This window comes from Schistocerca gregaria, chromosome 2 (genome assembly GCF_023897955.1).
Source record: "Schistocerca gregaria isolate iqSchGreg1 chromosome 2, iqSchGreg1.2, whole genome shotgun sequence".
Classification (NCBI taxonomy): domain Eukaryota; kingdom Metazoa; phylum Arthropoda; class Insecta; order Orthoptera; family Acrididae; genus Schistocerca; species Schistocerca gregaria.
Window position 1 is genome coordinate 611,599,740 of NC_064921.1, and position 15,775 is coordinate 611,615,514.

At 37.8% G+C, this 15,775-nt stretch overlaps 1 protein-coding gene across 1 annotated transcript in view; it reads left to right on the forward strand.

Moving 5' to 3' along the window:
• LOC126336258 (follicle cell protein 3C-1) overlaps positions 1 to 12,295 on the forward strand; it is a 45,110-nt gene extending 32,815 nt beyond the window's left edge. The window contains exons 2-5 of the mRNA XM_049999753.1: positions 6,652 to 6,699; positions 8,629 to 8,902; positions 11,748 to 11,819; positions 12,098 to 12,295. Coding sequence (XP_049855710.1) covers positions 6,653 to 6,699; positions 8,629 to 8,902; positions 11,748 to 11,819; positions 12,098 to 12,211 — 507 coding nt within the window. The 5' untranslated portion in view covers position 6,652 and the 3' untranslated portion in view covers positions 12,212 to 12,295. The remainder of the gene's footprint in view (positions 1 to 6,651; positions 6,700 to 8,628; positions 8,903 to 11,747; positions 11,820 to 12,097) is intronic.
• Positions 12,296 to 15,775: the final 3,480 nt, after the last annotated feature.

The window sequence follows — 15,775 nt, forward strand, 5'->3', positions numbered from 1 at the left end:
AGGGTGCAAGCACGACCCCGCCACCTAGTGAGTTTGCACGCAAACATGGCCAAGTTCATTTCAAGGATGCACATATACCAGGTAGCATAAAAAACATTTGTTCCTTTTTAGTATGGCAAATTCAGAAATATGAAAAACCTGTCTCGAAACTCCTAGGACGAAGGGAGTACGTCACATTTTACATCTTTCTGAAGAATTATAATGCCCGAAAACTTAGCAGCTAATCATCATTTACTACATGTTTGTCCACTGCCGCTAAACATATTGACATGAAAGTGTCTGTAAGTAGCTCTCGCTCTCCATGTTAGACTACCCTCAGCAAGCCTCTTCATCTCTGCATACTTACACCAATACCCATTTGAACCTACACACTACTGCCACGCCATGGCCTCTTTCTGCCACTTTTTATTCCCTGCTCTTCCATCCATTACCAAATTGACAGTCTTTGATATCTCAGGATGTTCTTATCAACTGCTTACTTCTTTTAGGCATGTTCTGCCATAATTTCCCCCCATAATCATTTATTTAGCGAAAACTTCCTCTCATATAGCTTAAAAGTTCGCAACTACACGCAATCTACAGTGATCACTTGATGACAAAAAGAGAAAGAGCTGAGGCTGCCGAAAGATGGAAATTATTGCATAGTTCACTTATATTTCTATGTACTGTTGTCAGAAATGTCTGCCGCCATGATTCACTGATGCATGTTATGAGACTAGGCAGCTGTAGTATGGCAAGATGACACGTTTGTCCCCAGCGTTATCTGACTATTTGCAAAATCCTTAAGGATTCTTCTGTAGAACCGTACTGTCTAAAAAAATCAAATTATAAGGCATGAAAGTTAGTCCCATTAACCATTAGGGCTTTTTTCTGTTATTCATTTACACTGCCTGACAAAAGAAGCGAAGCACCCAAGAAATGTGGTCAGATGTCAATGTAATTTTGTGCAAGTACACACCTTCAGCAAGTGCATGAAATTCAATTTGCAATTCTCTGTGGCAGACAGAGCACTCATTGGAGTGCATTAGTATTTGGTGTGTTTACCAGGCCTGTGCGGTGTATACGGGCCATTAACAGTGTCAGATACTGAGTAATCACTATAAAGAACACAGAGATGCCATGTACTCATGTAACAAAACATTAACAGCACCTGACAGATTTGAGAGGCCTCAATTTGGGTCTCCATTTGCTAGCTGATCAATTCACGGAATATCCAGAAAATGTATCTCTGTTGATTTTTGGAGATATTCTAAGTTGATTTCTGAACGAATCATAAGTTGATTTTTGAATGCGTGCATAGAGTACGTGATGTCCCTGCCAGTGGAATCGCCGTCCCATCACGAAATAAACTTTTCATAGACATAAGAGGATGGGGCTATCAGAGCTGGGCCGAATAAACCAAAGCGGGTGAATCCCAATCGCTATTTGTTAATATGGTTGATTGTGCACATGATACGCGTTGTTATAAATATTCGCGAAATCCGGAGATTCGTACTAACACGGTGGAAATACAAACTAACACGAATAACAAATAAGGGAGATTACATATTATCTTCTTGGTGTATCCAAGGGAATGAAATTTTGACAGAAAATTTTTGCCAGGTCGCTGCACTACTAGGGGCAAGTTGTGCAGTCATCGGTTACCAGCCGCTATTCTCGTAATAGAGCGGAAAACCCGTTGTACAAACACGTAATAACACCTAACCGTAGAATAAACACAGAGTAACTAAATTGGTGCTACTGGCAGGTTTAGTGAAGTTAACAGGCGAATATGTTTTGACAATGGCAAGAATAGTTGCAGAATTATTGATGACTACATTGTTCGTTAGAACTAGGAAGAAGAAGAAACGAGGAAATCGCACGAATTATATGGAAGAATGAGACGATTCCAAATTTATATAAAAATTTCGTACTACTACTACTTTTCGGTCTCATGCTTTGAGAAACTGGATCGTATGGTGAAATGTGAAGCTATTTCCTAATGTAAGATTTTTTGCTAGTAGTAGGCCTATTAGGTATTTGATATTGGCACTTGGTGAATTGAATTCTATTGTGTTATTTAAGTAAATGAGGTAGTGAAAATGACCGTTTGTGTCAAACAGTCTCGCTTATTTGGTGTGTGTTACAATTGCTGCAATATTAGAAAGACCTATTTCGTTTTATCTAGCTGACAGTGGCAAATTGGACATAATCAAATCGAGAAACTACACTACTCCTGGGTACTGTTTGCATTAACAGCTTTTTCACTATCAAACAACGACATTTTGATTTTTCATGTAGCAAAACGTTTGACAAACTTTGATGAGGTAATAGATTCTTTCGCCCAATATTAATTGTGTTTTGTTTTCTTAAAAAAAAAAAAAAAAAAAAAAACACAGAAAAATGGGGCTAGGATGTGAAACCGGCCGACTGGGAGTAGGAGAGGCACCACAGGACATCTTAAGTTCCACTATTCTGAATATACACTCATTACCGTATTTACTCGAATCTAAGACGCACTTTTTTCCGGTTTTTGTAATCCAAAAAACCGCCTGCGGCTTAGAATCGAATGGAAAGCATGCGGAAGTTCTGAAAAATATTGGTAGGTGCCGCCACAACTAACTTCTGCCGTCGAATATATGTAGCGCTACACAGGCATGCTTTGTAGCCACAAAACCTCTGCGTCAGTAAATAAATTTCAAAAAAAGTGGGAGACGAGCTTTTTTTCTCCGCCCCGAGTTTCGACCACTGCATTTTCATACATTATCCAACGAAGTAAATACAAATTCCGTATTGTTCATCTTCGAATGTAGCAGAATTTCAATGTACTACGAAAATCTGACTGGCAAAACTGTTTGGGATGTTTGTCAATATGGCCAAATCTACTTTCTGAATTTTTTCCTACCTGTGGGAAGAGATGGTTGCTAGTAGGAACCTGATGAAATGTGAATCACATGCAGTATTCTCTTTACCATAAGAATAATACGAATATAAACATTTTGCCATGTATTCTTTCGTGTTTGCTGCTATCTCATTTAAATCTTGTCTGCCTAATAAACTACGAAACTAGAGTGAGACAACAGCAAACGCGGAAGAATATACGTAATGTGTCATGTTTATATTCGTATTATTATTATTATGCCTATTAGTGATACAGTCAGAAATGAAGCAAGGCAACTGACTAGATTTTTAAATCTAAGATGACTCTAATTTCTGTGCAGAATTTGATGTACTAAAGAAGCGGCCGCAAAGATTTTCAAATGGAGGAAAATTTTCGCCTAACTCTCGTTCAGAACATGTTCTATCATACGCAGTCTATTATTTGGTTCTTGTTGATCATTATAAAAAAAAAAGAAGCAGCAGTGTAAGTAACAACAAATAGCAGTCTCTTGCCATTGTCTCGCTAACGAGACGATTCCTCTCTTTTTTTTGTAAGCGGCGGTAGCGCGCACAAAAGCAAGCCATGGCGCGAGCGGCGACAGGCAGTAAACACGCACTATTAGCATGCGACAAACAACGCATGACACAGTACAGTAATGCATTTTCAGGTTATAGTGACGTAAACACCTATAACAAAGAAAACAGCACTTATCAGATCAAAGCAAAATAAGCAATCGATTCAAACCAGACGAAGCACGTGAATAAAAGGAAGGGTACCCGTATAAATACGGACGGAGCGCCTGACGCATAGCAATGGCTACCTGGTAAAGCGTAACTGCTAAGCTTACGACTCGGACCAAACTACTGTAGCTGTATCGTCATTCATTCGACCTAAATTGTGTCTTATATTGCAATGGGCGAACTTTGTTTCGATTTGGAGGTGCGGCCTAAAACTTTTCTCTCCCCTTGAATTTCGAGTCTAAAATTTCAGGTGCGGCTTAGATTCGGGATTTTTTTCCCCCTTTTATTTCGAGGCTCATTTTTCAGGTGCGGCTTAGATTCGGTTTTTTTTTTCCTTTTATTTCGAGTCTCATTTTTCAGGTGCGTCGTAGATTCGAGTGCGGCTTAGACTCGAGTAAATACGGTAAGGATAATGCTGATACATGGTGAAACAACGCTCTGGTGGGCGGTTTGCGTGTTTAAATCACCTCGAGGTATGACCGCGCGGTGCATTTGACCTGCGGTCGTCGCACGGTGGCGCTGGCGGCAGTCCACATATGCAGAGGTGTGTTGGTGCATGTCAGAGTACGGTGTAGCGAGTAAGTGTGCAGATACTAGGGTGACTGGAGGCTTGTGAGACACAGCAGGTCATAGCATGGGCCCTCCGTGTGCCACAAAGTGTGATCTCAAGATTATGGCAACGATTCCAACAGACAAGAAACTCGTCCAGGCGCTACAGCCACAGTGTTCAACACCACAAAAAGACCAATATCTCATCCATGAGTGCCCGCAGACGGATATGGAGTACTGCAGGTAGCCTTGCTAGAGACCTTACGGTAGCCACTGGAACAGTTGTCTCCAGACACACAGTCTACAGACAACTGATCAGACATGGTTTATTCGCAAGGTGCATTCCACTGACCCCTGGTCACAGGAGAGTCCATAAAGCCTGGTGTCAATAACACAGTACATGGTCACAGGTTATGTTCACGGACAAGTCCAGGTACAGTCTGAACAGTGATTCTCGCTGGGTTTTCATCTGGTGTGAACCAGGAACCAGATACCAGCCCCTTAATGTCCTTGATAGGGACTTGTATGGAGGTCGTGGTTTGATGGTGTGGGATGGGATTATGATTGGTGTACATACACCCCTGCATGTCTTTGACAGAGGAACTGTAACAGGTCAGGTGTATTGGGACGTCATTTTGCACTAGGTGTCTGCCTTTTCAGGGGTGCAGTGGATCCCACCTTCCTCCTGATGGATGATAACACGTGGCCCCACCTTGCTGCCATTGTGGAGGAGTACCTTGAAACAGAAGATACCAGGGGAATGGAATGGTCTGCCTGATCTCCAGACCTAAACCCCATTGAGCACGTCTGGGGTGCTCTCGGTCGACGTATCGCTGCACATCTTCAAACCCCTAGGACACTTCAGGAGCTCTGACAAGCACTGGTGCAAGAATGGGAGGCTATACTGCAGTAGCTGCTAGACCACCTGATCAAGGGTATGCCAACCCATTGTGGGGCATGTGTACATGTGCATTATGATCATATTCCATATTTATGTCGGGGTACATATGCAGGAAAAAGTGGCATTTCATAGCATGTGTTTCAGAACGGCTTTCTCAACGTATCACCAACACCACGGACATACAGAGCTGTGTCGTGTGTGTTCCCTATGTGCTTATGCTATTAGCACCAGTTCTGTGTCGTGCCACGTTGTGTGGCACCGTATTCTGCTATTATCCTTAATTTATGAGCATGAGTGTAGATTTGATGGCTTTCATTACTAAATATACACGTTAGAATTCCACATAGCGAAATTCATTGATGTGAAAATGTGTGGCACTGCACTTTTGCATACTTAAGACCAAATAACATTTATTACATTTCCTCGAACACACACGTTATGTATCAAACTCTCCAGAAAGATGTGCGCTACAAAACGAACATATTTTTGAAAAATTAATTTTTTTAAATTGCCCCATTCAGAAATATCATAGATCCATGGCTGGCATGCATACGACAGCATGCACATTGCCTTGTTTCTGGCCAACTACCATGAGCGAAGATTACTGTGTAGTGCAATAAGCACATCACAGCCACGAACCAGTGCACTTACTATCTGAGAACAAGTAATGGACTCCCTATAACATTGTGTGTTATCTTCCACCATTGATCAGAGGTTAGCCGCAGTCAGACTATGGAATTACCATCCCATGCATGGCCGCCTTTGACACCACAACATAAATGGCCGTGTTTAGGGTGGTGCCACCAGCAGGAAGCATCGACTGATGGTAAGTGGCATTGCACTGCATCCAGTGACGAATCATAGTTCTGTGTTATCCTAGATGACCACTGTCAGTGAATATGGCGACAAGCTGGAAAGAGGTACTATTCTACCGATGTTTTGGAAAGGCATAGTGGCATTCCTCCGGGTATCATGGAGTGCAGAGTCATAGGGGTGAATTCAGTCATGGCTGGTAGTGATTCAGGAATTCTGATAGCACATCGGTACATTACAGATACCCTACGTTCTCATGTGACATTATTGTTGTGCCAGTTTTCAACAAGACACTGCTCATCCACACATAGGACTTGCCTCTATGAAAAATGTGCATTATGTTGAGCTACGCCCATGGCCAACAAAATCCACAGATCTCTCTCTGATAGAACATGCGACATCTACTGCATCCTACCGTCAGTATCAAGGATATCAGTGACCAGTTACATTTGTGGGCCACAATGCCTCAGGGGAGGATATAACAGCTTTATGACACTCCTATCAATTTAATCAGTACATGCATCCTGGCCAGAGGCTGTGCAGCATCACACTGATCAGTGGCCTCATGATGTGAAGTTCTTTGTAAATTTGACTCGCTTCTGTAATCACTGTAATAACATAACATATCCTTTCAACCTGTGAAGCTTCCATTTCATTTCCTCTTCCCATTCTGGATGCTTCACTTAGACAGTGTATCTGTAAAATACACAAAAGCCGAAATTATTTCAAAAATGTTTACCATGAAAAACAAACAATTGCTGTTTATGAACTTCTGTCCTCTGTTTCAGGATGAATACACTGTGGCTTCTGTTTTGGTGCTTATGGTGTGCACAGTGGTATGTAAATATCTTTTATCTAACTAAAGTGATTCAGTTGGAAAGATTATGGTTATTCTTCATAAACAGCACAGAAAATGCAATGTTGTAGTAGTAGAATTAGTAGTAGCAGTAGTAGCAGCAGCAGTAGGTCTCAGTAACAGTAATTTGTTTTCATACTTTCTTTGTTCATTCATTCAGAAATACATGTTCTGTAAACTCCTCCATGAACAAAAATCTCAAGGATCTGGAAAGAGTAAGTTACACATTAACTGGCTGAAGCAGGCAACTTGTGTACAGTACACTAACTCCAAATAGTAACTAACGCTGATCTACTTAGACTGATAACTATGGGAATTAATTTTTATATGTAGAAAAAAGCATCTATTTCAGTAAAAAGGTACAATGCTGTGTACAGCATTACGTAGCAGCTATTTCCACCTGCACCTTCATACAAACTTTTTTTTTCTCCAGAGACTGCTATCTTTGTATTGGAAAAGTTAAAACCTATTTATTATTAATACTAGTGTTGTTATAAATACCATTACGAATCGTACAAGGACTGGCTAATGAGGTATTCTTTTATTTATTTATTTTTGTATCTGAGGATCCCCAATACCCTGTCTGTGTCTACCACCAACATGTTACAAACTTTTGAAACTGCAATACTAAATGCCTTTCTGAACCATAGACAGGAACATGCACTCTGTATGGAAATTACTTTCAATACTGTCGTTATCCTCAGTACATGATATGCTATTAGTTTACAAAATTTTCTCACTGCACACTTCTGTTGAATAACCATTTCTCTGTCCTTAGCTGCCAAGTAGATTATGTCACAGGATTAAGTGGAAGTAAGCCAAGACTATTAGCAATTCTGTCTGCTGGTCAACACAGTGGTGGTCTTAAGTGAGGAATTACACATTTTAAGCAAATACTTATAGTGCTTCTGCCACCTGTTTAATGCAGTGATGTGCAATAGGATAATGCCTAGGAATTTCATCAGCATGAGTTTTTGTGTGATTATGGGTCGGCCTGCTTCACTGTTCCTACCACTGCGTCTAGTATGTAAGTGTAAGAGTATTTTTCTTATTATGAATCATTGTCTGCGGTAAATCACTACGCCAAATAAAGAATCTTCTGGGATTCCATCTTTAATATTTCCACAGAAATTTACAGTAGTTTTAATTCTGCAGTACCATTTATTAATGCATTCTCCATCCTCTGTTGTTAAGATGCTACTTTGCCCGTGCAAATAGAATGCTTTTGATGCCATATTATTTTTCATTTTCCCCAGTAGACTAACAATGATTTCATTAGATCCAAAGCCTGAACCGAAGCTTTTGTTCAAATGGCATTTCTGTTATTTACATAAGATCACTTTACAACAAACAAACAAAAAATTCAATCAAGTATCAAAACCTGAACCAGTAGTCTTAAATTAAGGCTGCCTCTCTGAGTGGTCATCATGTCACTTTCACACGGATGAACTACGTTCAATTCCCACTAGACTTAAGGACTTTTCCTTGGAAGGGGAAGTGCTCTTGTAATCATGAGGACAACTGGAGAGTTACTTGAAAGTGAAGTAGTGGCTAACAAAAAGGCAACATCAACAACTGGTACAGGAACATACTAAACACAGACCCCTTGACCATACTGATGTCCAAATGACACTAGAGGTGGAGTATGACACACCAGTTGAGTTGGTCATAACTGTGTTTCATATTCCTAAGGATTCCCCAAGACACGTTCTACAAAATATGATGTACGAATAAATATAAATGAATTGAAATATTAAAGATTCATAATAATATACAAGTCTCGTAATATTTTCCATAAAATATGACTCATATTAATTTATTTGTAGAAAAATTGAAATATATAGCTGGAGTATAAATAACTATATTTTAATTACATTAATTTAATTTTTCCTCTGTCAATACTGTTTAGTTGGGCTGAAAGCATGGTAGGCACTACCAGCACCAGCAGTACAGTAGTATCAACAGTTCCCTCTACAACTCCTGTTGCACCAGCTCCAGCTCCAGCTCCACCAACCAACCCAAAAGACATTCCGTGCACATGTGGAGTTTTCCTCAGTGGACAATTTGTGAAAGGCAGTGATGCTCAACCACGAGGAAATGCAGCTCTGCTCCATGAACTGATGGTGCCCTTTCCATGCACACCTGTTGGCCTCAAACAGTGTATCAATCGCTGTCTTGATACCGTAAGTCATTCACGATTATATTATATATCTTTCAACACATTTGAAATTCAGAAAATATATATCAGATTTACTCTTTTTTTTCTTAAGAATAGGTTTCATATGGTTACATCATTTGAATGAAATTAACTTTATTCAACAGTACATCAGAAATCTTCTGATGCACTGAGAGTGTTCCAGAAAAGAAATGAAATTTCAACTGAACTGTAGTACAGATAGTTCCACAGTATGTCATCACTGTACAAATTCTATATTGTTCTCTAATGGTACATGTAATGCTTTTACATTAGGTAAAGCCAGTACCGAGAGGGAAGTTAGGATAAAAAACTAAATACTTACTGAAAAGATAGCAAAATAAACACTCACTCATTTAAGAATTTTCAGAATGGTATTGCACTTTTTATCTTAGTTTTATTTATATCTGGGAAAGATATAAATACAGCAGCAAACTGGGATTCATCCATCTCAGTATTTTTTACATACAGACACAAGGGTTTATCTTGCTGTCATCCACGACAGAAAGCAATATATTTCATTAAAATAAGTCATTTTCTCTCAGGAATAATACTTCCACAGCTGGTTGAGAGAGCTGTGGATGAAATTTGGCATGATCAAGGAGAAACTAGTGGCAAACTGAAACTGGAGTTTGTCTCATGACTCCTGCTCACTTGGCTTACTGTGAAATGTAATGGTATTACATAAAGTCTATGCAGCAATCACTTTTAACTTATCAAAGATTTTTAGTGAGGCAGTGCGTTCAATGAATATTATGCAGATTTACAAACTAACAGTTAATCAACTATGTTTATAAATTATTTTGTCCAATTATGAGCGAGAAGATAAAGATGTCAAAATCGCAATACATTCACTACTTAGAGGCCTTTTCAATTATAAATGGCAAGTAGCATGAAATGATTGTAGCCATAAATGTTTACTTCCAGAAATGAGTTTAAAGACACTGATACAGCAGTTCACTCAACAATTTTGCATGAGCATGATTGATTAGTTTGGAGAGAAAGGGACGAAATAAATTATCATGTTTTTGATTATTTTCTCTCTGTCCTTTTGTGTGAAGTTAACATTCTATTGGATTGTTAAGAAATAGTTAAGTTTGGGAAAAACAGATACTATACTACTTCCCTTAAGATTGACCCATTTCCCACACACTGTTTTAGCACTCAACTTCATGTCCCAAATCAACAGAATTATCTGATTTTGGGCAAATAGTACTAACTATTCAAAACTCTGCTGTTGTTTGAAACCAGATTGCAACCCACTTTCTCCACTATGACTGAAAATGACACAAAACAATTAATGGATGCAGCATACAGTTTTCCTTGAAACTACTCTCCTCTATTTGTTGCCAATTAGACATAAGAGGTCTGTTCGCTAAAAAAAAAAAATAGTTCTGGACTATCCTTCTGGAATCTGGATAAAGGTTCACATGGCTCTGAGCACTATGGGACTTAACATCTGAGGCCATCAGTCCAAGGTAAAGGTCATTTCAGATTAAACACACAATGTGAAGGTACAAAAAAATGACCAAGCCATTTTTAAAAGAACAATCACAGCATGTGAAACAACATAATCAATGAAAACCCAGAAACCAAATCAGGCAGACAGTAACCCAACTTCATACTGCAGCTTGAGATGCATCCATAAAATTAACTGTACGGCAATAATGTAACCACAATGATCACTGACTACTTATTTTTATGCTGTTTTGTTACATGTGAAATAAGTATCTTGTGTTTTGATTATCTCATTGTAGTGTAGTTTTCCTTGCCAGCCTCAGTAAGAAAGTGGTAAACACAGAAAAAATAAACAAAAAGATTAGGATGAGAGAACAAACTGAGAAAAAGGAAGATAATACAAATGGCATTGTGCCAACAGAGACTGGGTAAGAAGGATGAAAGAGGGTTGAACAGAAAAGAACTGTCATTCAAATTACACAAAGATTGAATGAAGCAAGTCATAAGAAACTAAAAGTATAATAGAGCGCACATCCAAATGACCAAAACTTTGTAATGCCAGTATGGGAATATAATACTAGGTAACCATAATAACCTATTACTGGTTTCCATTACTTTCTACAGACAAATGCCCAGCAATATAGCGAGGAGAATGGTAACTGCACATTAGTGCATACTGAACTTTTTTTATCCTTAAGAGAGGAACGAACAAAAAACCTAAAACTTTGTTTTCAGTGCAGATGGTTAAAAACTCTGAACCGTGTGATGTAAAAATAAACTGAATAGCAAGATCTCATAGTGACGTGAAAATTTTTGTGCAAGATGTAAAGTTACTGTCACTTAAGTCAAAGGCTTGCCACAGGGTTGTCTTAAATAACCCTCAGCATTGGCAAACGAGCAGGTTAAATTATTTTGGATGCAGACATATTGTTAAATCATGAATTCTATAAATGACAAGCATCGAATGGCACAGCGCTTTTTTTGTGGAGTGTAACACAGAATACATGAAGCCAGATTGAAATATTGACAACTATGCTTCCAAGTCAAAAGTGTTGCATGCCTCAGTAAAATCTCTTAGAACTACAAAAGCACAAAATCACCTTCGCACTTTCATTTTGTTTCATTTACATTACAATATGTTACAGTACCTCTTTAATGTTCTCCACATAAATTTAGTATAAATTGTTAAAATAAAGCAACAGTTTGTTAATCAAACATTTTAAAAACACTAAAGTATTTTAGTTTGTGCCAGTTAAATGCTAAAGATTGGACGGTATCTCAATAACTAAAAGAAAATGTCAATTGATATAAATACTGGTATCAACGACAAGTGCAAATAGTCCCCTTTAATGTGAAAATTATTTCTCTTTCTTTAGATTGTGAAACATCTACCTAATAGCCCAGCTATTTTGTGTGGTTCTATTGATCGTGATTGCTACAAGGAGAGGGTAAGTGATATATTAATTAAGAGATGAAATATTAATTATTTAATTGTACTTTCACAGTAAGTGATACTAATAAAACAAAGATGGAACATTTTCTGTAGATGATAATCCCTTACTTTAGAACTACAGTTAATCAACAGGAAAGTTAACATTTGTGAATCAAGTTATATTTTCCACTGACAAGTATACCAATATCTAATAGTTACTTAGCACTTAATCCAAAAAATATATCACGTAACGAATATGCATAATATGCTTTAGCTCTTTTTGTCTTTTTACAGGCATATTTATTTGTGAAGAACTGCAGTGATAAATGGGTCAACACAAATCTATCTGCTGGAAGGGAATACTGTTGTAAAGATGGTGTCCCTTATAAGTGTCCTATCATGTCATAATCTACATTTTGTAACTACCATCCTTTATTTAAACATTTAAATTATCAATAGTGTACTAATTACTGTTCCTACACAGAAATACAACAGTTGTCTAAACCACTTTACACCTTCATTGTGTAAAATGCGAGAGTGCCTTGGGAACCAGCGTAATTCAAAATAATCTTTTGTTAAGGCAAAAATAACAATAACTGGATGCAAAAACAGTAAAAGGATATTTCCACTGATACTTACATTTGATATCAACAGGAGGAAACTGACTGATAATATGGTGGAAGAAAAATGACTGGAATACTTAAAAAATCCCTCCCCTCAAATGTTCCTGGACATAAATACTGACTACTACCAAGCAGCTCAGTCAGCTTTAGGTTTTCAGTAAAATCTTCTTTAGAGTGTTGTTCTGTTTAGAAATTTGCTGTCAAACATTTATAAGCTTGAGTTTTTATAAAACCGATTCTGAAACAAACAACAGTCAAACTGAAATTCCTACCAAGTTTCGTTCATACTGTGGCAGTTTGTGCCTGAGGTTTATGTGGTTGCTTTAAGTACAGGAAACAAATACTAATGACGTAACAATTAGCATGCATAACTGGATGGTCATCTCAGGAATATTGCTGAATGGTTTCCTGGTGCAGGTAAGCTTTCTCGTAAGTGACACAGATAATGGTGTAGTTGAAGAAAAAGTATGGAAGGATGATTATCAGCAATACACTCATTAACAACGGCAAACAATCTTACATAGAATGAACAAGAAGGAAATCTGCAATATTACTTGGTGTTCAAATCCAGAATGTGAGTTCACAGCTTAAATCACCGAGTAACTATGCCTGAACGTCACTAAGTCAGGAACTATACTCGGTTCACCATAAGAATAAAACCGATGTAAACAAACAGAAACGCGATGATTGATCAGAAGCCATAGCACACATATACTGGTGCTGTTGCGCTCTTGGAAGTAGGTCCTACTTATGTATTAGATGTATCATCACTAAGTTACATTAAATGAAACTTTAAGATATTCAAATGTATTAGAAGCTATCAACTTTTTTTTAAAAATCACACTGTAGTTTTTGTTTTAAAAATGATGTATAGTCACAGCATCTGCACTGTTGTGCTTTAATTGTCGCCCTGTTAATATGCAGTATGAAAGTGGCTGAGGCTGCTACCCATTCCCATGTAGAAAACATTTAAAAAGTGCTGTGAAATAAGTTGTTCTTAATGTTTGTCACAGATGTACAGACACAATCGGCTTTGAAGTTTTACAAGGGACTGTATTAGTACAGATGAAACACCAGTGTATAGTAGTCTACAGTGGAGGTGGTGGGGTAATAGCTTTGTGACTCATCAACCTAAATGGCTCGCTGGTTAGTCTCACCCGAGTCAGCTTTTTTACTTTTTCAATTTGAATTACCTACATCTTGTAACCGTAAAATTCATTGTCATTTTATATAAATAATGCACATCATTTTTAATTAAATATTGCACGTGAAATTCTTGTTTCTTGTTTCATTTCAAAAATAAATTCTCAATTATAGATATTTTATGAAAGACTGCTAATAAAGGTTGCTTAAGCTAACAGAAAATAACAATTATGGAGGCAAAAATGAAAAACTAAATACTCTTCATTTGGACTGTGTCGATTGTTTTACACCACAGAAGTGTTGCATAAGCATGAAAAACAATCATTTTCACAGCATCAAGCACACCACACAAATGTTGTATTTTTACATTTGCCACTGTGCCATTACAATATGAACCCAACAGAACTGATCTGGAGCCAAGTTAAGGGATTTGGCCCAAGAAATAACAAGACTGTTAAGCTGCCGGATGTACTGGAACCACCACATGCAGCTTTTTCATATGTCACTACCGAATGTAGGCAATAATACGTTATAAGTAAAGAGAAAATGCGGCGCCCGAGTGGCTTCTATTGTTGATCGACTCTTTATCAACGTTGCAGATGACAGTTCCAGTACTGAAATGTATTTCTCGGATTCGGATGAAGGTAAGAGATTACCAGATGACTGACTGTAATTAATATCTTCTGTGGCTACAGTATTCAATAGTATGGTGAAATCACTGCAGTATTGTTTTGCATCACACATAGCTCGCTCAGAAAAATTACCCTGTGTTTAAGTTCAGAATTTTCACCATTGTTGTTTATAATTAGAATACTATGAGAGGTGAGAACAAGGACATTTTATGCTTTCCGTCTGGTCACTTAAGAAACACGCGGTAGTGCTTAAAGTCTTACCGAATATTATTTCATTCTCTTTAAAAATTAAGTGACATTCAAAGCTTTATGTCTGGACTGCACTGCTTACATAATTGCAGGCTAATTGGAGAGACGATGAGCATGTGCTGTCCAAGTTAAACGTATCCTTATGATTGTACTTGACTGTACTGGTCACGATTGTACTTGACTGTACTGGTCACAACTTGGCTTCTGCTTCAAGTGAAACGAAATCCAATGATATTCAGGCAAACTCTGAAGAATACATGGCGTAATGTTTACGTCAGGTTTATTCTTATGATGAACAGAGTATAGCTGGTGATAACAACTGTCAGAAAATCATGACTGTTATAAACAAACTTAGATTTCTTGGCTTGGAAGTCATGAATTTCAAGACTTGAAAAACGTGTTTTCTGGTACATCCATATGAAGTGCAGTACATTATTCTAAGATGACAAATTATTAACTCTGCATACATTTAAACTCTTACATCAGGCACTTTGTCACTCAGAGTGAAGCACATCTTCCACGTGCAACAGTTTTAAGTGAACAGGATGTATATATCAATCTTTCTATTTTATAAACCAGCTTGTTGTACCATTAAGTAACGAATGACAATGGCATTACTGTAGAGTACGAGCAGTACCATTTACAGAAAAGAAATATGATACATCATAACTTTTTCTTATTCTTTTCTCTCGGGAATTGAAATGAAACATCAGCAGCATTTAGAACACATTTAAAACTCCCACCAATTTTTTTATTTATTTTTTTACATAACGAAGTGCTGCTATTCCCACTAATGAAACTCCACCTTAAAAAATTAAAATTCTCTGGAGTCGACCGAAAATACAAGAAACACACAGTAATTTGCATGAGTGTTGCTTTCAGTATGTTATAGGCATTTTGGTGCTATTGTACTCATTTACTGCAAAATCCAATCTAACTTGGTGCAAAATATTGCAGTTCATTTTATTTTCTATTTTTGCCTCTGCTTTTCCTAAGTGCTTTTTGTGACTCATCTTTTCATATGATAGGAAGTTCTTTGGCATTTGTCACTGACTTTACCTTGCTGTTTCTTTGAGTAATAACAAAGTAACTTCCTGTACTAAAGGCTTACGCACACTCTATACTCAAGAGACTTGTGGAACGATCTGTGCCGACGCATCATATGTTGGGAGAGCTTGGGAGGGGTTAGAGCAGTGCACACATCACATCATGAACTACGCTTACCTAAAAGGCCGACATGTGAGGGCAGGCAATTGACATTATTCCACATACTTACTTGCTTAGTAACCATAATAATCATAACAAAGCTACTGATAGGTGAGTGT